Source organism: Capsella rubella, unplaced genomic scaffold (assembly GCF_000375325.1).
Source record: "Capsella rubella cultivar Monte Gargano unplaced genomic scaffold, Caprub1_0 scaffold_4, whole genome shotgun sequence".
NCBI classification, from domain to species: Eukaryota; Viridiplantae; Streptophyta; class Magnoliopsida; order Brassicales; family Brassicaceae; genus Capsella; species Capsella rubella.
The window spans coordinates 9,130,230-9,155,521 of NW_006238920.1; the positions used below are offsets into that span (position 1 = coordinate 9,130,230).

The window sequence follows — 25,292 nt, forward strand, 5'->3', positions numbered from 1 at the left end:
TTTGCAAGTTTCAATGGCAGCGAACTCTGCTGCATACGAAGCCGTAGTTCGAGCAGGTCCACGTGTAAAGCAACTTCAACAGGTTCATGCTCATCTCATTGTCACGGGTTATGGTCGTAGCCGTAGTCTCTTGACAAAGCTCATCACTTTAGCTTGTTCCGCTCGAGCCATTGCCTATACTCACCTTCTTTTCCTCTCTGTTCCTCTTCCCGATGACTTCCTCTTTAATTCAGTCATCAAATCCACTTCTAAGCTGCGTCTACCTTTGCATTGCGTTGCTTACTACCGTCGTATGCTATCTTCTAACGTCTCTCCGACTAATTACACTTTCACCTCCGTTGTCAAGTCCTGCGCTGATCTCTCTGCCTTGAGGATTGGAGAAGGGGTTCATTGTCATGCTGTGGTTACTGGGTTTGGGTTGGATACTTACGTTCAGGCTGCTTTTGTTACGTTTTATTCAAAGTGTGGTGATTTGAGAGCTGCACGCCAAGTGTTCGATATAATGCCTGAGAAGTCTATTGTGGCCTGGAATTCGTTGATTTCTGGGTTGGAGCAAAATGGGATGGCTGAAGATGCGATTCGGGTGTTCTATCAGATGCAAGAATCAGGGCTCGAGCCGGATTCAGCGACATTTGTGAGCCTTCTCTCCGCCTGTGCACAAACTGGTGCTATTAGTTTAGGCTCTTGGGTGCATCAGTACATAGTCCGTGAGGGTCTTGATCTGAATGTTAAACTTGGTACCGCTTTGGTTAACTTGTATTCTAGGTGCGGTGATGTTGGAAAATCCCGGGAAGTATTTGACAAGATGAAGGAAACTAATGTGGCTGCTTGGACGGCAATGATCTCTGCTTATGGTACTCATGGATATGGCAAACAAGCAGTAGAACTGTTTAACAAGATGGAGGATGATTGTGGTCTAGCCCCTAATAACGTAACATTTGTAGCTGTTTTATCGGCCTGCGCCCATGCTGGACTTGTTGAGGAAGGACGTTCAGTCTACAAGAGAATGACCGAGGGCTATAGATTGATCCCAGGAGTGGAACATTATGTTTGTATAGTAGATATGCTTGGGCGGGCTGGATTTCTGGACGAAGCTTATAGATTCATACATCAACTCGACGCTACAGGGAAAGCAATTGCTCCAGCATTGTGGACAGCCATGCTTGGAGCTTGCAAGATGCACAGGAACTATGATCTTGGTGTAGAAATCGCCAAGCGTCTCATAGCTCTTGAGCCAGAAAACCCTGGTCATCATGTCATGCTCTCAAATATATATGCCTTGAGTGGCAAAACAGATGAAGTATCACACATAAGAGATGGAATGATGAGGAATAACCTTCGAAAACAGGTCGGCTATAGCGTAATTGAAGTCGAAAACAAGACATATTTGTTCAGTATGGGTGATGATTCTCATAAAGAGGCTAAAGAAATTTATCGGTATCTGGAGACTTTGATGAGCCGGTGCAAGGAAATTGGGTATGCACCAGTTTCTGAAGAAGTGATGCACCAAGTAGAGGAAGAGGAAAAGGAGTTAGCACTTAGATACCACAGCGAGAAGCTGGCTGTAGCCTTTGGGTTGTTCAAAACTGTAGATGTAGCCATTACAGTTGTTAAGAATCTGCGCATCTGTGAGGATTGTCATTCTGCTTTCAAGTACATTTCTATTGTATCCAATAGGCAGATCATAGTACGAGATAAGCTTCGGTTCCACCATTTTCAAAATGGTTCTTGTTCATGTCTGGACTATTGGTAAGGAAAACATACATACAAACACAAGTGTTTCATTTTTATTACAAATTATGGTACATAGTTCTTGCAAAACCAGAACCCTTTGATATCATACAAAATGAGATATTATACAAGATGAGCCTATTTTACAGCAGTTTTATTCTCACGTGTTGAAGTGCAAAACATATTCCACATGGGGAAGGAATTACCCACCTCGCAAACTGATATTATACAGCAATCATTGGATGTTAGGAAGATGTTATGACATCAGAACATAACTGACCTTTCTGATTCCATTTCAATCCGCTTGGCCGCAATCAACTCCAATCTCTGCGAATGCTTCTGCAAGTTTTGGGTAGATTTTGGAGAGCATGATCTTGAAACCGGTGGAATTTTTGGTTGAGCTTTCGTGCAGGTTCACTGATGATCCTACAGGGACACCTTCCATATAAGACTTGCACGCAGCCAGAACATGCCGGGCCTGTTTTGTGAAGTGGTCCTTCACAAGCACCTCAAAATGCTACAATGCAACATCATACAGTTGATTAAAATGGTTTTTTTCTAGAAATTTTCATTTTTTGTTGAATTGTTGCAACAGAAGCATACCTTTGGGGGCTTGCGGAGCAATGAGATCATGGATTTGCAGGTGATAAGGAATGCATTCTCATTGTAACTCACTGAGTTTTTCTCTCCTTCAGCTCGTCCCAACTGCTTATCATAGCCAGCTTCGTTAAAGTAAGGCTTATCATTCAGAACAAGAGCCTGAAATGAAAGAAGAACTTGAAGGATAGAGGAGCTCCCCGGGTTCCACACTTCAGTGCCAGAGCCATTCCATGTATTCAGCAGACTCAGGCAGACTTTTCCTGACTCGTACAGGTTAGGATTTAGTCGCATGCCACCTGAATGATAATGTACCATCTGTACTCATAGAGGAAGACAACAAATAACAATGTCATTTCTTTTAGTTCCAACACTTTTATACAACTAGAGTTGCATTTTTTAGACCACATGATACTGCTATGCATTGGACTTGGCAAAAAACAGAAGTCTGCCTGGTCCCCAAGATACACTAAAAGCGAGAGTGGGCAATAGAGAAGTTTAAGCAGTGAGAAAACTCACTGGTGGCTCATGAGGATATTGAGGAGGAAGCATAATGTCGAAAAAGAATAGTCCATCGTGGTATGGTGTTCCAGGGGCACCAACTAGGGCTGCACGCAGAAGGTCCATCCTTTCCTCATACACACGCACGTATATTGTGTCTGTTCATCACAAAAAATTGAAATTCAGTGATTTTTAACAAAACACAACATCATAACGTGCAATTAGTGTAAACCATCATTTGACCAAAAGAAAAAAATACGACATGGCTAGGGCCTAGGGAATCAACAGAGAAAAAATAATTAAAAAAGAACTAACTGGGAAGATCTGCCTCCAAATTGCTCCATTCTTGTTGAACTTTCTTCACCCAACTCTTTGTGACCTACAAGAGATGGAAATGTAATGAGTGTTATTTAGCTGATGTCAGAATATAGTATTGGGTTATCAAAAAGAATGTTAGGTATTCGTTTCATACCTGAGATTGTGCCAACCCTTTATCCAAAGCAAAGAAATGATGGTCCGAGCAGTCGTTAACCATATCGAACTGTCTAAATCTCACAAGTTCCCTGCTACTCTCCAGAAGAGTTGAGTCCAGTGCCTTGGTAATTCTTTTTCCTTCAGTAGGTAAGTTGACCATCATGGCTATGTCCACTTCACATGAATTTGGTTCAGACATGTCATATGATTCTGTTGCTTCTTTAACAAGGACCTCAGAGTCACTTTGATCTTCAGAATCATTGCAACGTGAATGCGAAGTGGAACTCTGAGAACCGAAAAGGCTTGATGCAAGGTTTGTAATAAATCCAATGGCAGCTTTTGGAAGGAAAAATGAATTACATTCGGGAATGTTCTTGTTGAGGCCTGCACCAACACTGTAGAGCTTCACCAGACCCTGAACATACATGTATCATATAAGTCACCAAGGATATAGAAAATATTCCGCTGCTAATTGCTATGGGAATGAACTGATATATTCTAGGACACCCAAAAAATTTGAGTTAATGATTTACCGTTTCCTGATGGTTTGAAGATGCTTCATCTGATTGATTTGTCTTCTGGCTTAGATCGTGAACATTCCCTTCCGAATTTATGGTTCCAGAGTTGGAAAATTCAGACCTTTCAATCCTCCAAATTTCACATGGTGCAACCTGAAAACATATATTCAAGAGAATTTATTCCATTACATATATAACTTACTGTAGAGTAAACTTTAATTTTCGGCATATAAACTGAGAATTCTTTGAGCTATTGACTGGTCACGCAAATAAAGACTTAGTAAAGGGAACTGTAGAAGTAAATATTCCAGTCTTGGTTCCCAAAAAAAAAGCAAAAGAACCCAACTAAATCACACATATTTCACAATAGCAATTCACATCCAATAGTACTGATTTTAAGGGAAGTGTAAGTAGTACAATACATACCTTACTAGTAGAAGCATTGGCCCATTTCACCTCCACGGCACCATTTTTGAAACCTGTAACAACACCAATACTAGACAAACAATATGCACCAGTGTAGTCACTCTCTGTAAGTAGGTGTTTCGCCTCTGTAGTGACGATTTTGTCTGCATTTAGATCAGCTTTGCCTTCTGGAAGTAATCTGACCACCACATCGCTGAAACAGAATCCAAAATCAGGGTGCTCAAGCAGTTCATACGCACTGACCATTTCCTCCGTCTGCTCATTAAAACAACCTGTTGCTTCTTTCTCTACCTGTGTTGTCCATTGTACCTTCACAGTTTGTTCCTTTGCATTAACAGCCTTCACAACTCCCCATTTTTTGCTGTTGCAGGTTTCCTTTTCCACAACAAACTGTTCGGGCCAAAAATCATGCGCATTAACAGCACCAACAGGAAGTAGCTGTTGGGAATCAACTCCCAGACTGCAGCTACCATCTTGCCACATAATACCAACCTTCATCTTTGTCTTCGTAATAACAAAAAGCTCATCAAAACTTGAGCTCTGGATATTTCTGTTAAACCCTTTTTGAAATATCTTATGGCATTCGTTGAGATTGTGGGCAGCCACAAACGGAGTTTGCTGCTCTGCTATATCAGAGTGGGATGAGCTAGGGAGTATACACCAGTCACCAAGCTGCCAACTTGCATGAGAAACACAAGGCAACAAAGTTAAATTCTCAGGATTCTGCAAAGCTTGAGGTGCACTTAAATTCCGATCACCCCCCACTATGATGGAGGCAACCCAATCGACATAGACAAGTCCTGCTTCTACGGCGCAAACAGTTCCCATAACCTGGTTCTCCCTCCAGTTCCCGCACAACCATGTAGATGATCTGGGAGCATGGTCCAGCTTTACCTGAACTCTTTGCCCTGGGTAATAAGAATATTGAGAATCCTCGAGAAAATTTGGGGGAATGGCCACAAGTTTACCTTGATCGCTTACAAGGATCTCATATTTGGACCCATCATCGAGGGTGACAGAGACACGCTCAACTATTTTGTCAACCCTTCCAAGCCAAGGTCCGTTAATCACATAATCACAGAGTGAGATAGAACGCAACTTTTGAAGCCTCTTGGTATCAACTTCCTTTATGATCTTACCATGAGTACTCTCGAGATTGACAAACATGTCTATGTTGATAACCCTGCCACTCTGTCCTGATGGTTCAGCTGTGGACCGTACAATGTCACCATACATAAATCCCCTCTCGAACGACAAAAACTCATCGATTTTGCCAATGGTTTCTTCAAGGTTTGAGAAAATGTTCTGAGCCTGTCCACCATAAGAAAATTCAATTTCTTCGTGTTCACTGCTACCACTGTCGCTGGAGCTATCCCAATCAGAGTCAGTAAGGGCCATATCCATAGTTTAGATGCCTGCCATGGAACTATATATTCGTCAAGTGCTCAAATACCAAACAGAAGATATGAAATAAGGATTGGTGACAGCCAAAAAAAAGGAAATGCTCTGACCTTGATGAGAAATGATGTAGCTTCCCTGCAGTCTTTCTTAACAGATCCAATTACGTTGATAGGCGTGTATCTTTATCTTTTTTCACGTAAGATGACTGATATGGACTAACAGCAAAGGTCTACTGAAACTTCAGACCGCTCGACTAAGATAAAAGGAGTCAACTGTAAGAGTCGGATAATGCCAAAGGAGATTTGCTCGGACTAGAGCCAACTGTGGACTCGGATAATGCCAAAGGAGATTTGCTCGAACTAAAGCCAACTGTGGACTCGGATAATGCCAAAGGAGCACGAACTAGAGCCAACTGTGGACTCGGATAATGCCAAAGGAGATTTGCTCGAACTAGAGATAAGGTGAGCCAACTGAGGACTCTGAAATGCCAAAGGAGATATGCCCAACGAATGGACTGAAGTTTCCAGTTGGATAAACTTCAAAGGGGAATCCAATATGTGATTGGAGTTCCAATTGCCAAAGGAGATATGCCCTAAAATGAGGGTGACGCTTCAAACCTCAAAGAAATTTGAAGGCTCAAAGTAGAAGTCTCCGAAGTGAAATGACTTGTATCAAAGCCACCCAACGGGAGAAACTTCACTTACTGCTGCTGATGCTTAATTTTAACTTTTGCCAAAGGAGATTTGCCCTAAAGGAGCTGGGATCCAAAGTAGTAACAGGAAATAGGATAGAGTTCACACAAATAAAACGAAGTGAGAAAAAAAAAGATCGGTCTCTTGACAATCATTCACGCATATTCCCACCAATGTGATAGTGAGACCATTATGATGAAATGTCGTTAATTGCTCATGTGATGTACACCAGACTTGCCTCCATCACTAGAGAATTTCCATCGAACCTGCAAAAGTGTCATTTCTTTCTTATTTACCACAAATTTTGAGAGCTGCAAAACGATTAAAGAATTACGTATACAGCATTCTTGCTAAAAATACCAATTTGGCATTTTGAACTAAGAAAAGAACACAAAACAGAGACAATGATGCTTCTTAGAGCTCAGAAAACCATAATGAGAACATTCATTCAGCCTAAGAAAGATTATTATATTGGAAACAGAAGAAGGACAAAGAGTTGGACTTGACCATTCGGAAACAGCGTCGAGACTAAAGTGAGTGAAACACAACCAATGATCAGCTACAATTTTTAGATGTAAAGTTTGTCAAAACAAAATTGAACCAAGAGTCCAAGACTGTAGAAGCTACTATCAAAACAGATTCAATTTTCAGAAAAAAACATGAAACGAGGTTGGTGATTGAAGGGTTATCTCCAAAACACAGGGGAAATCAGAAAGGTCTTAGCTTCCTACTTTCTAAGTAAACCATGCTTGAACAAGACAGTAAAAGCGACGAATTTTGAGAAGACCCTATTCTTAATTCGCAAGGTAATTCAACAAGAGAGATTGATGAAAGAAGTTGAAACAAATCAGAGAAGGAGGAACGTACCATGAGAAAGCGTCAGGCTTTATACAAACGGCGAAGCAAAAAATAAGAAGCCCTTTATATTAATCTCGATTTCTCGCCTACTCCGGAGGAGAAACAGTGAGAAATCAAGACGACGCAGAGTACTTGTTCTCCCTTTTAGTCCCACGAGTCTATAACGCCATTAACGAACCTCCAAACCATTGCAAAAGGGAACACCTTTGTTCTGCTCTCTCTCTATCTCTCTGCTCTGTTTCGTTGTGCTCTGTGGTGGGTTGGTTGGTGTTTGAATAGAGAGTGGTGGTTAGGTATCACATGGAAGGAAGAGGGGCAAAGACAAAGTTATATTCGGTGGAGAAGGAGAGAATATACCAACAGTATCAGAGTATCCCACACACAACTATACATCATCACTCTCCTCTTTCCTTCCTCCTCACTTTTTCTCCCCTCTTCTTCTTTCCCTTTCCTTACTATTTAATATTTAATATTTTTATATTTATTTCTTAAGAGAAAACAGTCTTTTTACATCAAATATTTTCCTTCTCTATTGTTGTCAATTTTTTTTTTTTTACAATAATTATATTAAAAGTAATAAATGTCAAACAAAATAAACATGTTGGTTAAAAATGAAAAAAAGCCGGAAAAAGCGCCACCCATAGTTTTGCAAGTTTATTTTTCATTTATTTAACTTTTGATAAATCCACGAATTAACAATTGCTAACGGATTTGACAGAATCATTAACCACAAATTAAATCTACAATAATTTATTGTCCGCCGCTAGCTCATTAGTATGTAATATCCATTCAAAACTTATAGTACTAATAAGGGAAGAAAAATAGATAGAGTATGTATAAAGACCAAAATGAACATGGTTGATAGGAATTTTATAACTTAGAATCATCATTCACATACTAAAAGTTAATTTCTATTTTTATGTATTAAGATATAAAATTTGGGTATATAAAAACATCTTTAGAATTGGTCTAAAAGCAACCAACCAAATTGTCTCAATTTATTACTAATGAGAAGACGGTGAAAATGGTTTAATCTCCCTTTTTCCAGAAGATGCATATATGGATTATGGACAGTTGAATAGCATGAGCGGCCCGTGTTACCATTCATATTTTTAAATTTATTTTTTTCTTTATTCAATTTTTTTTATTTGAAAAGTAAAGACATTTCAAATTTCGTATATGAACGATGAAAGTTTTTATCATTATTTTTGCGAGTTTAGCTATGCATATGAATATATGATTAATCAATCAATCGATGTACCTAGTATTCTAAATGATAAAACTAATTAAATTTGAAGATTTTTTAATTAAAAAAAAAAAAATTCATAGCATCAGAATTTCTAACCAGGCAGAGTTTGTCACGTGTCTTTTTATGGGATAAGGGAATTAAGATGGACATATTTGTTGGAACCAATGTTAGTCAACGAGAAGATGGGGAACATATATAAAGCTTCCATGAACTATTATCATTATTGCTCTTAATTTTCCATTTATTTATTTGTTCTTACGCTCATACTTTGTTTGAAAGTTGAAACATTTACTTACTAATAATGCAATATTGACATTTTTCAGTTTAACCAAAGCGACTTTTTGATTGTCTTCCGTTGGCGTTAGATGTGGATAATGCCAAGTGCCCCAACTATATATTATTAGTGCCGTTTTCTTCAATTTTTATACACATTTTTTTCCTTAATTAAAAAAGATTGCACATCCACATTGACTATTTGTGAGAGCGATACCCAAAACTTGCAAACAAACTCTAATTAAGGTCAAACAAAATATTTGTGTGGCTTATAGAAAACTTTTTTTGGTTTGTGCCAAGATGCGACTTTTTTTTTAGGGTTTAGTGCTTTTTTTATTGTTTTTAGTAATTAAGGTCAAACAAAATATTTGTGTGGCTTACAGAAAACTTGTTTTTTTTTTTTTTTTTTAGCATGCATGGAACAAAGTATTATATATGTTTCAACAGATATATAATATTTGTGAATTGATATTATACTCATAGTTCTATATATTTAGTAAATTTGCTTGAAGCTAGAGAGAATACTTTTATGGATGGTTGGTTAGTGATTGTATTGTGTTAACAACGAATCAAATGGTTACAAAGTGTAAAATCTGATGATGCAAAATTCAAAGACCATATTAACTAAATAAAATTGGGAAAAGTGGAAGATTGATGAGCATGTTTATCCTAGTTGTAAAGTGACTTTTTTTTAGTATAGATACAAATATTGGCCTTCGGAAAATGACTTGTTCCTAACTTCTCTTTACAAATTGATTTTCTTCCTTTTTTGCTTTTTGTAGTGTGCCATTTTTGTTTACGCACATTGCTTGACTCTTATGTCCTCTTCATCGGTGCCCTTGTGCTCATCCGAAAGAGTGAGTATATATGATTAAGATAATTAGACGTGTCGTGGAATGAGAAAGTGTTCTCCTTTTCAACATAAAGCAATTGCATGTTACAAGGAAATAAATCATCTCACATTTGGAACATTACATGATCAATTGACAACTCTAATTTTCCGCGAAGCTCGAAGCGTTACAAACTTACAATATATAAAAGCTCTAGTCAATCACTTGTATACATATATAGATATAACGATGGATGTACAAAGGCAAAATTAACTATTCATATATCAAGAATACAAATATGAAGAATTATTGTGTTACTACTCGGATTCAATAGTACATAAAAAAAATGGTATTGACCAAAAAAATAAAGATCTAAAACAATGAAGCAGGAAGTATACATATCATCTAATAAAAACCTATAAACTATGGTCATAAAATGCGTTTTTGTGCTATTCAACGGACGCACTAAATAATTCTTGAGATATAAACAAAAACTAAAAGACAAACACTTCTTTCTTCTTACAAATATATAGAGTAAGTATGAATATTTAAAGTTACAAATATCTAATTTTATATGAAAGATTGATGATGATGTCAATGTAATTATTTGGTTAGATAACCTTGTACGTACATCAAAAACATATGACGCGATCTGGTTCAAGTCTCTTAATTGTTTGTGTGCGTTGCGTGTGGAAAACACAAATGATCGAACAGATATGTTAAAAAAACTTTCAGGTTGATGATACGAGTAAAACGAACATAAACTGTGGTAATTAAAACTGATGTATACATCATATTATAAACATATAATGCACTCGCATATCATATATATCAAATACATCTCTATCATAAAATAGAACAAAGTTTGATTCAAAAGCATATATATTTCTCAAAATATTCCAAAATGGAAGGAACAGTAGTTGAACACAATATTAATGCAGCAGCCATGCTTTTGCTTTAGTACATACTATATTACATTACATATGTGAGTATGTGTACATCTATATAGATCTAATATAAGTGCATAGAATAATAAAAGAGTGCGGCAGATTGTGAAGGAAGTGGAGAAACTGTTATGACAACAGATTCCATTAGCACAATGATTTTAATTTCAAAGTGGGAAACTCTTTTCATTAGTTTTCACATTTTAATATTACCACTTTTTTCTTGTTTTTTCTTATAATTGTGCCATTTTGAATGGACACAAAACTCTGTTTAATTTGTTTATTTTATTTACTTTGGTGGTAAAGCTCTTTACTTTGCCCACCACTTGGACTTTGTGGACCGTCAATATTGCTTAATTCACTACCGAAAAACACATATTCTAGTTTTTTCCATTATACTATATCTCTTAACTTTTTTTTTGTCACGATTCAAATAATTTTTTACTATATGGTTCTGCACTTTCTCTAGTACTATTTTTAGACATAAGATCTTGCTTTTATTTACTAGATCTATTTTTCATGAATAACTAACCTAATATGGTCTTGATCGGAAGAATAATGCTTTTTTTTTTACTTCCTGAACTCGACTGTTTGCCCATTGGAGTTAGTTTCATATTAGTTTATCTTGATCTTTGTGGATGATATCTCTGCATTGCTGAAGGTTTAAACTGAAAATAAGCCTGAATGTGTGTACCAAATCCCCGTTGCTTTAAACAGGCTCGGTTCTAATTGAGTTTACTTTTATACAATTGGACTTGTTTTTTAATTTCGTAATAGTTTTCTTTACAAAATATGAGCCTTATTTTGTTTTTTTCCCCTGTAAATTTATTAATTGTATAACTTCTTAAATTTTGGATGGGCCTTCTTTTTTGGTATAATAGCTTGGGTCTTAGGAAATGACAAAATTTGGTCAGTCTTGGGTTTAAAAGTCTTGGCTACCTAAAAATATAATTTTGACAGTGATCATGATATCAAAAGGCCGACTGCTAGCTTCTTCTTCTTCTAATTGAAGGTAACAAGCCGAACATGCTGAAAAGCAAAACCAATACCATCAAGAAAAGTTTGGTTACCACAAGAAGACATTATATCTCAAAGCTCTTGTCACATAGAAAGCAAGAGAGATCTTACGGCGTACGTGGTCCATTTCTTTACCTTTTGAAACGTAAACATATGGTCCAGTGCTCATATATTTTCTAATGTATCAATATATTTTTATAAATTTGATCATATATGATTTTTTTTTTTGTCAACATCAGTTAGTGTATGATACATGAGTATCTATACGTACGTACGAATTAAGAAATATCTTGTAGAAAATTATATCAGAAACTTACCAAAGTGATGCATACTCATCAAGAGGAGGAGACATGATGAATTACAAATGATCTTTACTATTTTAACGGAGACACAAGTAACAGAAACAAAATTGACACCAACCAAATAGAAAGATTCATTTTTATCTTCGAAGATGCTCTATTGCTCTCTGATCATCACAACTTCTTCGTCTCTCCATCCTTGTGGTTTCCCTTCTTTGGCTTGACGAAACAGAAGCACGAACAACAAGGCAGCTGAAACAAAAACTTCATCTTGATTTGGAGTTGAATCAACAGTACATCGATGTATCTGCCTTTTATACTTTTATATTAGAGCTTTTGTAACTCCAATTAATTTCGTTTTTTGTTTGGGTTTCCTATATTCGTTTCTGCTTTTTTTTTTTTTTAATGCTTTTCCAACCAAAGTTGATTCTCCCTTGATATACCACTTGCTGGGGCAGAATCATAATGTATAAAATGTAAAATGCATGATTGATCACATCTGGATGCCTTTTTCAAAGGGCTAGATTACTATATTTATGTCTTTGGTTTATCTAATAAAATTGTCCTAGTAACCTTGTTCTTATTAGGTTAGAGTTCAGCTAGTTTTTTTGGTGAGAATAAGAATAAAAACAAAATAATCAAGATTAAAGAGCCTTAGCTATTTTCAATAATTAAAGTGATATAAAACACTAAACGCTGGCTGTACCATAAATACTTTAATTTAAAAAGAATTTTCATATATATATATATATATAATGTAAAATCTAAAATAAATCGCTAGAAAAAGAAAAGAAAAAGAATATAACAAATATCGGGTTTGAAGACCTATTTGAAGGTGATTCCTTCCAAGAATTAAAATGTGTAAAAAAGACACACCAGCATGCAGGAAATAACTCCTCAATTAGCCTCAAAGGTTTACAAAGCCAATTGGAACATTTTAATCAATTCAATAACTCAGTACAAAGTTGGATATCCGATCAAAGAGGATTGCCACATATAAAATTAACAGATTTAAACTAAGAAACGAACGACGTGAATCAACAACAAAAAAAAAAAAAAAAAAAAAAGATTATCCTAAAAAAAGATCCAACACTTAAAAAACAAGATTAACAACCACAAAAATAAAACACAAAAACATACACTCTGTATTTGCCCTTTTTTATCCCCAACAAAAGCATCCCTCATTTGTTCTTCTGCAATATCACTTCTATTTCTCCCTCCTTTCACAAGGAAGGGCGTAGAAGAATCAACCATAATACTACTTCCTACAACCCCCCAAAAAAAACTCATCATTATCAAACAAAAGAGAGAAAACCAAATGGGTATCAAGTTCTTGTTGATCCTTGGTCTCTTGACCCTGGCCGTAGTCGCCGAATCAGCCAATGCCACGTGGGGTCTGACCAAATCTTGTGTCAATGGCCAAGGTTGCATCGGAGAGGATGATGAGCTTGAGTCCTTGATGGATTCCGAGGCCAACCGCCGCCAGCTAGCCGCGAGGCGCAGCTACATCAGTTACGGTGCGCTCAAGAAGAACAATGTGCCGTGCGGCCGACGTGGCCGGTCTTACTACGATTGCAAGAAGAGGAAAAGAGCTAACCCTTACAGGCGTGGCTGCAGCGTCATCACTCATTGCTACAGGCAAACTTCTTAATCTCAAGAAGCATTTATACAAACAATATGATTGAAGAAGCGAGAGGGCAAATAATGCAAGAAGAAACAAATGAATACAAACAATATATACCAATTCTTCTACTTATGGTTTTTCTTGACATTGTCCCTTTTTGTTCCTCTTAATTTAATCATCTTTTTCATTTTATTTATAATCATATACGCTCATTTCATCTGTTGTTCTTCTTTTATATTTATGGAGAAATTGTTGTATTTTGTTTGTGTCTATAACTAAGTGTTGTTCCCATACCTTGTGATATATATGTGCTAATTAAATATTTAACTTTGTATGTCAAAAAAAGTTGTTCAGAACTTGACAGAAAAAAAGAACTGTTGACGACGTTGGCATTATATCTTCAAAAATACGTCGGAATTGTATTTAAACGACCGTTGTCACAATCAGTACGACGACTTGTTTATTACTTTGATTATGATCATCAAGTGAGTGCAACTTGCAAGTACTATCCTTTTCTGATAGCTTCAATAATAAAATCTGAGAAATATAAACCAAAAATTTGTAAAAACAATTAGGCATCAGTATGATTACCATATGGAACAATTCGGTTCGTGTGTACATACGCTTTAGTTGGGCCAAGACCCTTCAAAGATGGAGTGTTATCACATGATATCAACATTGATGAATAGTTCTTCCAAAGAATCTACAGCATAAACAAATGAAAGAGAAGATATATATATATATAGACATATAGGGTATGCGTTTTCATCAAGTTTGATAACTTGTTAAGCTGTCTTTAACATCTAGAATGATGACAGTTAAAACATATCATAGCTTATTTGATGAGATTCTACATTGATTTATAAGAAAAACAATCTACAGAGTACTTACCTGCAGAAGATATAATTTATGGATCAATACTATGAGATTGTATAGTGTTTTACACATTAACATATAAATGTAATGTACATTCATAAGTAGAAGAATCTCGGCTAAGGTAAATAGAAGTAATGGCTAGACCACAATAACTTTGCTCACCCGGCCCGTTAGAAAAGGAACTTGACATCTTTTGCAATTCTTTGGTTTCGACAAGTTTTGGCAACTCCTTTCCCCAATCTCAATTTATTCACAATTCCTTGAAGTAACTAATATGCAAAAATGAAATTTTTGGACCAAGTTGTTCTTCACAATGCTAGAGTGCAATAAATCTATCATAAAAGATTAACCTGAAAAAGTCGGTCTATATATAAAACCATATTAAAATGAGGAGAATCGAAAGAAACAACAGATGCTAATGAAACAAAATATCCATTAGCAAATGTATTCGCAAAAAGTCACACCAAAAGCTACTAGCATTACAAAAACTTGCTCCAAAACACGAGCTATATATATAAAAGCCTAAAAACAAAAGGCAAAACTAGAGTTCATGAGGTGAAGGAGACGAGAGAGTCGAAGTCACCGGAAAGAGAGGGAGAAGTCGGGGCACCGAGTCCCTTGGTGAAGGGTGAAAGTAAAACCCTTTCTCTTTGATCGCTCTCTCTTCCTCGTCTGAGCCGGGGCTCTGACTCGAAGACCGGGCTCCACGAAACGGGTCAGGCGTGAGAGGGGTGACAGGGCTGAGAGCCAGAGACGGGAAATCCAAGATGCTGGGAGAGAGAATCTCTGGTAACACGGAATGGGTCGGGTTGATCTTGAGAACATGCTTCATGCGACGTTCGTAGAGGCGGAAGGAAGAAGAGTGCTTCTTGTTGGGTACGGCTTTGATCGGAGGGATCGAGTGATATGAAAAAGAAGATCTCGGCTCGGCTTGGTGGTGATCAGTCCGGTTGCGATAACTGGGTTTCTTGGAGAATCCGGTGAGCATTTGGACGACTTGCTTGAAGGAGGAAACGTCCGTGTAGATATAAGTGGTCTGGTACTGGTTGGGAGATCTAACGGGTCTGGTCGGAGTGGTGATGCTGTTTGGTGAGATCGGTGCGTCATCGCTGTTGTGTCTTGGTGAATTCTCCATTGAAGCAAAGCACTTGAGATTTGAGAGAATGAGAGGTTTCTCTTCTGTTTGTTTTGTTTGTACTTTGTAGTCCTTTTGATTCTGTACTTGTTGTCTTGTTCAATGAATAATAAATATATTTTGACTTTGAATATGTTTTTCGTAAGGTAGCAAATTAATAGTTTTTGGCACAAAATAGTCAATTTTATTTTCTTATATCTTAGTCATATTTTTTTTTAATTTTTCCAAATCACTTTCTTTTTTACAGAGGTTTTAATAAGTTGACACGCGCTGTGTATGCTGAGAGTGATGTGCACGCAACGCCTTCAAATATAGAAACTGGCATCGTTGGTTGGTCTGTGTGTGAGGACCTGGTGACTTTTTCTATTCTCGTCAGGATTTTCATAGTTGTCATTTACCTTTTCGAGAAAGTTTACAAATCAGTATCTAACCATAGATATAGATATCAAGACTATAAAGTCAACACATTCATTTCACAAAATCTTGTTTCTTTTACCACAAAATCTTTTTTTTTTTTACCACAAAATCTTGTTCTTTTTACTACAAAATCTGGGTGTGTGGATAAAGATTTGCAGATAGATTCAAAAAGCTTCCCATAAATCGACTAACAGATGTACGATAGAGATGTGTTATTTACTTGTTTGTTACACGTATCATACAAAACTGAGTCATATGTTTGGGCCTTACTTATTGAACTGGCTTTATGGGCTTTAGGAGTGTGTGAAAGTCTTTGTCACGTTTTGCTTTGGGATGCTTTTAAGGTTTGCTTATTGAACTGGCTTTATAGGCTCGAGGCTAGAGGCTAACCATAGCCTTTGTATAAGGGCATCTTGATACTCGACTATCTCTACATGGACATATTGAAAAAAAATGTTGTGGACTATATGAAGGATGAAGCTTGTTTAATTTACCGGTTAAATCTATCACTTCTTACATCTATGTGACTATGTTTCCACTTGATTAACTTAACCAAAGAATTGAAAGTTTTGATGAACCAAATTTTTTTTGAATCACTACTGATTCTCGAGAGTATAGTAAATATCCAATATACAATATTCGTAAAGATGTTGACAACTTAATACCAATGTGCACATATTTTTTTGATAAGCTAATACGGTAATACCTATAAAACATAAATCCATAAAAATCAGCTTTTTATTAAAATGCAGAAACATTAGAGTAGATACAAGCGAAACCCATTACCAAATATTGTCTGGTAAAACCTAGAAAATTTGGAAACACAAGCTAGTTTTATGATAATCAAACTAGGTCTAGACCCAAACTACTATATAGAACATGAATTCACATTTCACTGTGTATCCACGGTAACAAAAAAAAAAAAAGAAAGAAGAAGACAATCATTAGCATAGAAACCTCAAGGAGATGATGACTACTTAAAAATTACCAATACATAGTCCAAACATTACATTTTGACTGCTAGACAATCCATAATGCAAGATTTTCCATCAAGCACAAGTCCATACCATTTTACATTTCCCCAAATTTCTCCTCTTTGGTGCCTTTTAACCACAACCTCTGCATACCAAATCTCTGTAGTCTCAGTCACGGCTACTGCTTTCTGCAAAAACACAGCTAATTTTCTACCGTAACTCGCGGTGCGTGACCATGAACCATCCTCAAATGGTCCTAATTCCACACCCTTCACTACTCCCCAAGCCCTTTTCTTTAGATCGTAAGCTCTTAAACAATTCTTACGAACATCATAGTAGTACAATACATCGTCTATAACGCATGAATTGGACCACTCCTTGGAGTGCAAGATCGGGTCCAGTTTACACTTACCTTTCTTTGGTTCATACACATAGCTGTTGGAATAACTCCTCATGTAAATCTTACCCGCCATCTCCACGCTACTAAGCCACTTCTGTCCCACTTTCCAATTTGGCCTCCTTTTAACCTTCCACGTTTTTGCTTCAGTATCAAACACCATGATCCTTTTAGAAAATGACTTCAGCTTCGGTGAGCGAGTATCAGACCCTCCAATCACATATATCTTCCGGTCCACGAGTTTGGAGACCGAACCAGCTACCGCCTTTGGCATCCTAGGAAGAGGCTGAACCGTGTGAGACACACAATCGATGCGTGACACACGCGGAGTGATCAACCCCCAACGGTGAAATCCACCCATGACATATATACTCGAACCTGAGACCACGTAGCTTGCATGTAAAGGCATCGGAGGGAGTGAAGGGACAGGGACTAACCGAAGGTTGTTGTTGGGTTTCCGACCAAGAGTATACCAGCGGATAGTAGAGGTTTGGTTCTTAGAGATAGCAACATAGAGACAGTGTTCCTTGTAGCCTAAAAGAGATCGTAACTTGTATACCTTAGGCGACGTAACGAGAGACCGGAACTTCTCTGAAACAAGTGAGAGAATGGGATAGTCAGTTCTTGGTTCACGTACTACGCAATCCAAGAAGACTTCTTCGGGAAGTGATGGTGGCTCCGGTGGATGATCATCTGCCGCAACTTCAGATGACATCTTTTTATCATATATTAAAAAACTTTTGATGACATCTCTCATACTGTTTAGGACATCTCTCATATTGTTTAGGACATTTCTCATATTTTCTCAAGACTCAAATAACCAACTTATCAGTCACATACAGTACTTGGGAGCCCAGACTTTTATAATCGTCTTGCAAAGATAAATATTGTTAAAGTTTTTATAGGAAATCAAAACACACCCAAGGCTTGGCAAAGCGATATGGTACCATTGGATATATAAATAGAAAAAAGGAATCCAATGAGATCTTTTTTTTATGGAAGGTTGAATTGGGGTGATTTTGGAAGATTGTATTTCTAAACTGTAATTAAATTATCATTAGCAGATATCTATTTTATCATGCTTTTGCCCAAAGATATATGTGTTGTCAAAAAATATGTATGTAGTAAGATGTATGAAAAAATCAATAAAAATGTTATGTTTCTAATCACTTTTATTCATCTTTTAATTGAAGATGTATAAAATGAGATCATTTGTTGTGTGTATTTTCTTCCCTATGAGTTCTAAAGTTGAAATTGTTAAAAATAAAATATGAGGTATATTTTTACTAAGTTCAACTAATCTCACACAAAATTTTATTTATTTAACTCACTATACAATAATGACAAAATGACAAAGACGACGGCTCGTAAGTCCAAATCATAGATAACTTTTTTATTTATGGCAAATTTCTTTACTTAGATGTTTCGTACTGAAGAAACCAATGTACAAATTAAAGAAAGAAAATTATTGCACTAGTTATTGCTCAACACTTGTCAATATTTTCGTAAACAAAAAAGAATATAAATTCAAGGAGAAGAATTTTTAAAGTATTTGAAGTAGAACTAATTTTTGCCATTAACATCCACAAAAGACATTCAAACTCTTGACGACAAAAAAAAAAAAGAAAAAAGAAAAAAAGACATTCAAACTCTTCTTCGAAAGGATTTAAAAGACATTCAAGAGTTGATATGTAAAGCGTCACCGTTATTTTATTAAAGAAGCAAATTAGAAAGACACTAAGCATAACAAAAGCCCATACAAACAAACCCAAGCTGTGTGATACAATCAAACCCAATCACTAAATTGTGTTTAATCCACATAATAAAAGTTTTTAACTATCTGTATTATTAAAAGTTTAAAACCATCTCATTTGGGGCAGGCAGGGTCGAATGCGAATGGACCAACGTTGAACATTGCATATTTGAGCTTGTTGATGATGACCGAGGACGGTCCTGGTTTCATGACCGGCTTTAGGTAGGCTCCCTTGTCTCCACCGTGGAGCTTCGACACTTTGCTGCATTTGGCATCCGGCGACTTCACGAGGAAAGCTCGGCAACCTTTGATAGCATAGCTGGACACCGTCTTAGGAGCCAAGAACATGAAGTATCCGTTCTTGTCCGTCTTTGTCTCCGATATTGAGCTCTTCTTGTTCTTGCACACAAGTCTCACCACAGCATCTATATCCCCAAATAACACAAACAAAATAAAATGTGAAAACAATTATTAGTATTTGTATTACATATTATGTTAGAAAAAAAAAATGCAACCAATAAACTAGTATTTTGCATATATATGCCTAACGTATAGGATAAAGTATGAAAGTGAAGTGTACGTGGCCTTTTCACATACCAATGTGAGAATACTTATTAGGATTAATCGAAGGATTCTTTACTATAAAATATGGACTATTCATATACCGTAAGTTTAACATAATTAATTAATCAATACCTTTAACGGGTTTGGCGCCTATGAGGGTGTTGACACCAGCGTACTTGCAGGGTTTGCAGTAGACTAAACCCCGCACGGCCACTAGAGTCCTGTTGAGCTTAGGAGGGGAAACTGGTGGGAGAACCGGAGGCTTGATCGGTGGGAGGGTTGGTAGCTTAATAGGAGCTTTGGCTGGTGGAAGAGTTGGTAGCTTAATGGGAGCTTTGGCTGGTGGGTAAGCTGGTAGTTTAATGGGAGCTTTGGCCGGTGGGAGAGTTGGTAGTTTGATGGGAGCTTTGGTCGGTGGGAGTGTTGGTAATTTGATGGGAGCTTTGATCGGTGGGGGGGATGGTAGGGTAAGGTCGGGAAGGCCATGGAAGGGAGCAGAACCAGGTTGATTCACTCCTAAGGTGAAAACAGAGGAAGTGAAGCACAAAAGTGCTAAGAGAGTTAGAGAAACACTCTTACAAATGATTCCCATCTTTATTCTTTTTGTTTTTGTAAGTGTGTGTGTGTGTGTGCTTTTGGTTGATGTGACTTGGGTGTATTTATAGGAGATTTCAGGCTACAATTGTATAATATTCCCATCTTTACAAAATTGTATTTGTACGTATTAAAAAGTTCATCAATATAATACATATTGTTAAAATGTTACGTTAATGTCCTAACTGGAATTGTTTATTTTCATTTTTTACATATATTTTAGGTTAAGTGTGTGACCAAAATATCGATCAGTCCGTAAACGTATGTATATGTTAGTATAATTCATATAGATAATACAGCACATGTGCTCATCTGGCGAGGTAGTCGATCGAGAAGTTTCCGATGTCTCGTAAAAGATTTAGATTAGATCTGCTAACAGGTTTTAGTACCGTAAACAATAACTAGAGATTAATTTGTGACTAAACCTGGTTTTTCTTTTCCGTAGTGTTCCGGGTAAAAATATCATATGGTTATGATGTTTACGTAAACTCACGTTCGGGTGAATCACTTAACCGATTCATATATATATTGTTTTTTTGTAAAAGAACCGATTCATATATATGCAAATGAACTAGTTATACTTATAGCTGAGATTGGAGCTGAGGGTTGCCGTACTTGTTGATCATAACCCATGCCACACAAAACATATTTACATATACGTCAACCTACCTGAAGTTTTTTTCCTAAATCATACGAGAAAATCATAGATGAAACTTCATAGCTAGTCATGATATATGTGTAATGATCTCTTGTCTGTGAACTTTATAAGAGTTAGAAATAAAGAATGGAGTATATATAGTTTTACAAATTTTATTGAACTGATATATGTAAAATCTTATACGTGAAATTACACATGAAGTTTAAAAATTTTGATTGACTAAAATTAGTGTTACTTTCAATGCAAATGATCTGAGATAGAGTATTATTATGAGTTTATCATTCACGTTCCATGTTTTGTGGTCCATAACATGTGCATCGCAACAAGATGCGCCTGGCGCGGCTTCAACACATTACACATTTAAAGTTCAATTTAAATTAATATCCAAACTTAATCTATTTATTTTCGGTTTTCAGTATACAATGCAATCCATTAGAGCTTTAATGAAATTATAGCAAATGAAAATGATGCGTTATATAATTAATACGTAGATCAGGACAAGATTTTAATGAAACTGGCAAAACGATATGCTCGTGTGATTATGATCATAAGGACGATTAATACTTTCAAAACATCATTAGTCTACATCGAAGCTTAAGGCCAAAATGTTAAGCTTCGAGAGACGAGAGATATACGCTTAACTACACGAATAATAAGGAGTGAAAATTAAGTCTTTATACTTCAATCTCAAGATAACAACAATAAGATCGACATGTACGTAATCCGCATAGACTAATAATATTCTGAAAGGACTCACACACGTGTATGCTCAGTGCTCACCTAACACTAACGCAAAGGTTCTAAACTGTTAGACGTTAATTAGTGTGGCTTAATTAGGTAGGTTTCGTATATTGCCTGATCACGACTAGTCGTTGTCTCTTATAATAGGCGGCTATGACAAAAATTACTATGGCATATTAAGAACGAAATATTCCATTCGTAAGACAAGAATATATACATAACTTTTACTTTGTTTTCTTACGATATGTAATCATACTTTCTTAAAAAAAAAAAAAACCCTATTTTTGTCAAATACTGATCACTTCTATAATAAAACCAGCTAGGTATTTTATTTAATTAAGAATGTTTTGGTCTGAATCTGATATGGTAGTCCATTGGTTTCAAGCTCCCTCAAGCCTACAGGCTACAACTAATCCCATATTATACGGGTTTGGGTTTGGGTTGAAGATAGTTTTGTCATACGCATTATTAGCCATGAGACCCATGACGTATCAAGTCTCATTTTCCTAACCTGTGTTTAGAAAAAAAAAAAAATTCGATTTTAATAGAAGAAACAGTGTGATATTTATACATTTATAATTAGCTGCTTCTTGCGCATAAATTAGATGCATGAGACAAATATTTTCGTATTTAATAAAAGCAATTATGTTAGCCATCATAATTTCTTTTTTATAATTTTGGTTAGCCAATTATAATTAGTTTAAATAAAATTACAAAACAAACAAAAAAAATACTGAGAGTACGTGATCAGCTACGATGCCATCCACAGTACGTAATGTGGTTATATAAACTTTGTCAGGCAAAGCTAACAAACGAAACAGAATTTTCAAATTTCAAATTCAATTCACTCTTTTGATTTCGTTTCTTCGTCACTCTCACTCCTCTCAGTTTTTTTTTTTCATCTGCAATGGCGTCCACCAGAAGAGGAACTACTAATAAGAGAGCTAGGCCAGAGCCGCCGCAATCGCTCAAGAAGAAGCTAACACCCAAAGCAAAACTCCAGGACGATTCGGATCCCGATGATTCTAGGTCCGTTTTTGTGTGTATTTGCTTCGTTTTCTTCTTCGGTTCTTCCCGTTTTTGGCTAAATTTTGACTCGCGATTTTGTTTTCCGTTGAGTCTAAGTCTGTTTTTGTATGTTTTGCTTCGTCTTCTTCTTCGTTCCTTCTCGTTTTTTGCTACATTGTGACTCGCGATTGAGTTTTCCGATGAGTCTAAGCCTGTTTTTGTGTTTTTGATTCGTTGTCTTTTTCGTTTCTTCTCGTTTTTGCTAAATTGTGACTCGCGATTGTGTTTCCGATGAATCTAAGTCTGTTTTTCTGTTTTTGGTTCGTCTTCTTCTTCGTTTCTTCTTGTTTTGGCGAAATTGTGACTCGCGATTTGTTTTCCGTGTTGATCATGCAGCGATCTCAAAGGACTCATGTCGGCGTTGCAGCAAATCAGAGAGAAGGCGCACGAGGATGGCCGTAAGAAGAAGGAAGAAAGCATCTCCAGGTGATATATCTCTTCGTTACATGTTTCTCTCCATTTAGGTTATGGAATGTTTGGTAGAAACAGAGTTTGATATCACCGTAGCCTTAGATTTCATTTGCTATTGCAATTATCGATGGTGATCGATCGTATGGATCATAGTTACGATCGTTTCATCCTACGTTTTGTGATGGAGCGTTTCTTCAATTTTTTGTAGTTAGAACTTGAATTAGTCTGGATTTTTTATCAACTAGATGTAGCCTGATAAAGCTTAGGTGTTCGATCATATGTTCTAGCATTTTGGTATTGGTTGATCTGTTGTGCAATTGATTGTAGTATGCCCTTGTATCGCTTGAATTACATACCAAATCTTTGATTGATAGATATCTAGCTTGCTGTACAATATTTAGTCTAGATCTTCTATCACAGACGACAGGACATATTTATCCAGATAAAGCTAAGGTGTTCGATTCTATCAATTGATATTGGGTGTTAATCTGTTGTGCAAGTAGTTGTGGTATGCTGTTGTATTCGTTAAACTAGAAAGTAAATATTTGTTTGATAGAAATGAAGATCGTTTGATTTCACTGATACATAACAATTAGATGTTCAGTCTTTTGTTGCTAAACTCTGAAGCACTTGGTTGATTTCTTTCAATAATTTGGTATGAGTAGTAAGATTTTGTCAATTTTTGTTCCAAACTCATCTAAGGATTTTTTTACATTCTTGATTTTGATTGGCAGAATCAGTTTTCTCCAGAAGAAGATGAAAAAAACTTAGTTCTAGTTCTCTTTAAGATGTCGTTAATTTGGTAGCTGAATCTTGCTTTAATCCTTGTGTATCTTTCTGGCAGTGTGTCCACTGAGGTTAAGTCAAAGATTGACGAGCTGAAGTCAAAACTTGAGAAAGAAAGGTAGGCTATCTCAACTTCTCCTTCATGTTTTCGTGAATGTTGGTTTAGCAGTGAGATAAATGCTGATATATTCTCTCCTTCATTTACAAATTGCAGACAAAACTTTGCCAAAGCACTGTCAAAGAGTTCAAAGGAGGTCTGAACAAAGATCCCAAGTTGATATTTAACATAACTGAGTCTTTAGATAGGTACAATGAGCTGAACTCTGATCATATTTGCAGTGTGAGAATATCTTGAAGGATGAAGCTGCCAAGTTTGAGGAGCTTCATAAGAAATTCATGAAAGACAAAGCTGATCATCTACAGGGTTTGAAAGGTATTATTTCTATTGCCTTCTGGTTTTGTCATCTCTTACTCTTAAAGGTACTAATCTTGGTTGTCAAAAATGTCTATTTCTTTCATTAACGAAGTAGGGTATTACCGAAAGGGATGATAATGTGTTTCTGCTTTACAGACACTGTTTCAAAGTTTGAGGAAGACAAGGAGAGGCTTTACATGCGATATGAGCAACTAAGTAAGCCAACCAATCCATTATAATGAGACCACTGTTATAAGATGGCAACACATACTCACTTTCATCTGTAAATAACAAATAGGGAAGAAGGAGAAGACAATGATAACAGAACAGGAGAAGTTCTGCACTGAAAAGCTTGCTCAATTGGAAGAGTCGCTGAAGAAAAAGAAACGGGTAAGTAAAAGACTTCCATGAACATTATTCTCTCTCTCTCTCTTTAATTTTGTTAAATGACTGAAACGCGAATTCTCTGCATGTAGAATGACAAAACTTTCAGCATACTGAGGAAAACACTCGGCTCTTTTCTGGAAAACGAAGCTTCTGATGAAGAATTCCCACCTGAAGATGAGTGAAAGATCAACGTCTCTTCACTTGATGCTAGAAAGGTAAAAAACCCTTTTACTTTGATTAGCCAGCTAGACGCTATTTTAAGTTTTCTCTCCCAGCAGAAAACACTCTTATGTTATAAATATGAACCTTAATTTCTTTTATGTTATTGTCTGTAATGAATGATTATTACATTTTAGCAGTCTCTCCACAAGTTAGCTAGCTAACATCTATATCTGCCGTTTGCAAATGTTGTTATTATGACGGACTCATAAAGAGCCTCAGTTATAGATTAAAGCTTATTAAAAGCTAGCAGTTTCTGGCCAAACTTCTCCCCCTTTCTTCTCTTTACTTACCAGTTACCACTAGCCACTTTCCACATTGCCTAACATATAGGCGGATCTATATAACCCAAGTCATGGAGCTTCTAAACCACAGAAATTGCATATTCAGTACCCACCATCATTTCTTACACTCTTCAGTGTTTCATTTGATTGCTTTGGTTGCTCTGCAACTAAGAGTCTAA

At 36.4% G+C, this 25,292-nt stretch overlaps 7 protein-coding genes across 7 annotated transcripts; 3 read left to right on the forward strand and 4 right to left on the reverse strand.

The window, feature by feature from the left end:
• Positions 1-4: 4 nt before the first annotated feature.
• LOC17887873 (pentatricopeptide repeat-containing protein At2g33760) lies at positions 5-1,805 on the forward strand (the record flags this gene model as incomplete). The annotated part of the gene is made up of 1 exon (XM_006296129.2): positions 5-1,805. A coding segment is annotated over one exon (1,749 nt), but the record flags the coding sequence as incomplete, so codon positions are not given.
• LOC17888898 (probable ubiquitin-conjugating enzyme E2 24) lies at positions 1,766-7,615 on the reverse strand. Its single transcript, XM_023783608.1, has 9 exons — positions 7,208-7,615; positions 5,759-6,606; positions 4,248-5,662; positions 3,837-3,974; positions 3,302-3,718; positions 3,145-3,208; positions 2,848-2,987; positions 2,335-2,646; positions 1,766-2,248 (listed from the first exon to the last, which is right to left on the reverse strand). Exons 3-9 carry the CDS (start codon positions 5,649-5,651, stop codon positions 2,027-2,029), a joined length of 2,697 nt encoding a protein of 898 aa, XP_023639376.1. The 5' UTR covers positions 5,652-5,662; positions 5,759-6,606; positions 7,208-7,615; the 3' UTR covers positions 1,766-2,026.
• A 5,344-nt stretch (positions 7,616-12,959) lies between these two features.
• Positions 12,960-13,783, forward strand: LOC17888078 (protein RALF-like 19). The gene has a single exon (XM_006295213.2). The coding sequence runs from the start codon at positions 13,129-13,131 to the stop codon at positions 13,459-13,461; it is 333 nt and encodes a 110-aa protein (XP_006295275.1). The 5' UTR covers positions 12,960-13,128; the 3' UTR covers positions 13,462-13,783.
• An 872-nt stretch (positions 13,784-14,655) lies between these two features.
• LOC17889326 (VQ motif-containing protein 13) lies at positions 14,656-15,517 on the reverse strand. Its single transcript, XM_006296292.2, has one exon. It carries the CDS (start codon positions 15,443-15,445, stop codon positions 14,852-14,854), a length of 594 nt encoding a protein of 197 aa, XP_006296354.1. The 5' UTR covers positions 15,446-15,517; the 3' UTR covers positions 14,656-14,851.
• A 1,065-nt stretch (positions 15,518-16,582) lies between these two features.
• LOC17889405 (F-box/kelch-repeat protein At4g38940) lies at positions 16,583-18,152 on the reverse strand. The gene has a single exon (XM_006295505.2). It carries the CDS (start codon positions 18,030-18,032, stop codon positions 16,869-16,871), a length of 1,164 nt encoding a protein of 387 aa, XP_006295567.2. The 5' UTR covers positions 18,033-18,152; the 3' UTR covers positions 16,583-16,868.
• Positions 18,153-18,932: 780 nt separating this feature from the next.
• LOC17890117 (non-classical arabinogalactan protein 30) lies at positions 18,933-20,206 on the reverse strand. The gene is made up of 2 exons (XM_006296083.2): positions 19,683-20,206; positions 18,933-19,411 (listed from the first exon to the last, which is right to left on the reverse strand). Exons 1-2 carry the CDS (start codon positions 20,140-20,142, stop codon positions 19,101-19,103), a joined length of 771 nt encoding a protein of 256 aa, XP_006296145.1. The 5' UTR covers positions 20,143-20,206; the 3' UTR covers positions 18,933-19,100.
• A 2,190-nt stretch (positions 20,207-22,396) lies between these two features.
• Positions 22,397-25,001, forward strand: LOC17888340 (centrosome-associated protein 350). Its single transcript, XM_006293460.2, has 8 exons — positions 22,397-22,572; positions 22,948-23,037; positions 23,867-23,926; positions 24,023-24,062; positions 24,148-24,241; positions 24,380-24,439; positions 24,522-24,613; positions 24,700-25,001. Exons 1-8 carry the CDS (start codon positions 22,451-22,453, stop codon positions 24,790-24,792), a joined length of 651 nt encoding a protein of 216 aa, XP_006293522.1. The 5' UTR covers positions 22,397-22,450; the 3' UTR covers positions 24,793-25,001.
• The last annotated feature ends 291 nt before the right edge of the window (positions 25,002-25,292 follow it).

What these genes read in the sequence shown, in the direction of transcription:
- LOC17888898 (XM_023783608.1), bottom strand. Translation starts at nt 5,651, where the DNA reads ATGGATATGGCCCTTACTGACTCTGATTGGGATAGCTCCAGCGACAGT. An exon ending in CTTCAAACCATCAGGAAACG is followed by an intron (nt 3,719 to 3,836) that starts GTAAATCATTAA and finishes ATGTATGTTCAG; the next exon opens with GGTCTGGTGAAGCTCTACAG. An exon ending in TTTGGAGGCAGATCTTCCCA is followed by an intron (nt 2,988 to 3,144) that starts GTTAGTTCTTTT and finishes TGTGATGAACAG; the next exon opens with ACACAATATACGTGCGTGTG.
- LOC17888078 (XM_006295213.2), top strand. Translation starts at nt 13,129, where the DNA reads ATGGGTATCAAGTTCTTGTTGATCCTTGGTCTCTTGACCCTGGCCGTA.
- LOC17889326 (XM_006296292.2), bottom strand. Translation starts at nt 15,445, where the DNA reads ATGGAGAATTCACCAAGACACAACAGCGATGACGCACCGATCTCACCA.
- LOC17889405 (XM_006295505.2), bottom strand. Translation starts at nt 18,032, where the DNA reads ATGAGAAATGTCCTAAACAATATGAGAGATGTCCTAAACAGTATGAGA.
- LOC17890117 (XM_006296083.2), bottom strand. Translation starts at nt 20,142, where the DNA reads ATGGGAATCATTTGTAAGAGTGTTTCTCTAACTCTCTTAGCACTTTTG. An exon ending in AGGCGCCAAACCCGTTAAAG is followed by an intron (nt 19,412 to 19,682) that starts GTATTGATTAAT and finishes TTGGGGATATAG; the next exon opens with ATGCTGTGGTGAGACTTGTG.
- LOC17888340 (XM_006293460.2), top strand. Translation starts at nt 22,451, where the DNA reads ATGGCGTCCACCAGAAGAGGAACTACTAATAAGAGAGCTAGGCCAGAG. An exon ending in TCAAAACTTGAGAAAGAAAG is followed by an intron (nt 23,927 to 24,022) that starts GTAGGCTATCTC and finishes TACAAATTGCAG; the next exon opens with ACAAAACTTTGCCAAAGCAC. An exon ending in CGCTGAAGAAAAAGAAACGG is followed by an intron (nt 24,614 to 24,699) that starts GTAAGTAAAAGA and finishes CTCTGCATGTAG; the next exon opens with AATGACAAAACTTTCAGCAT.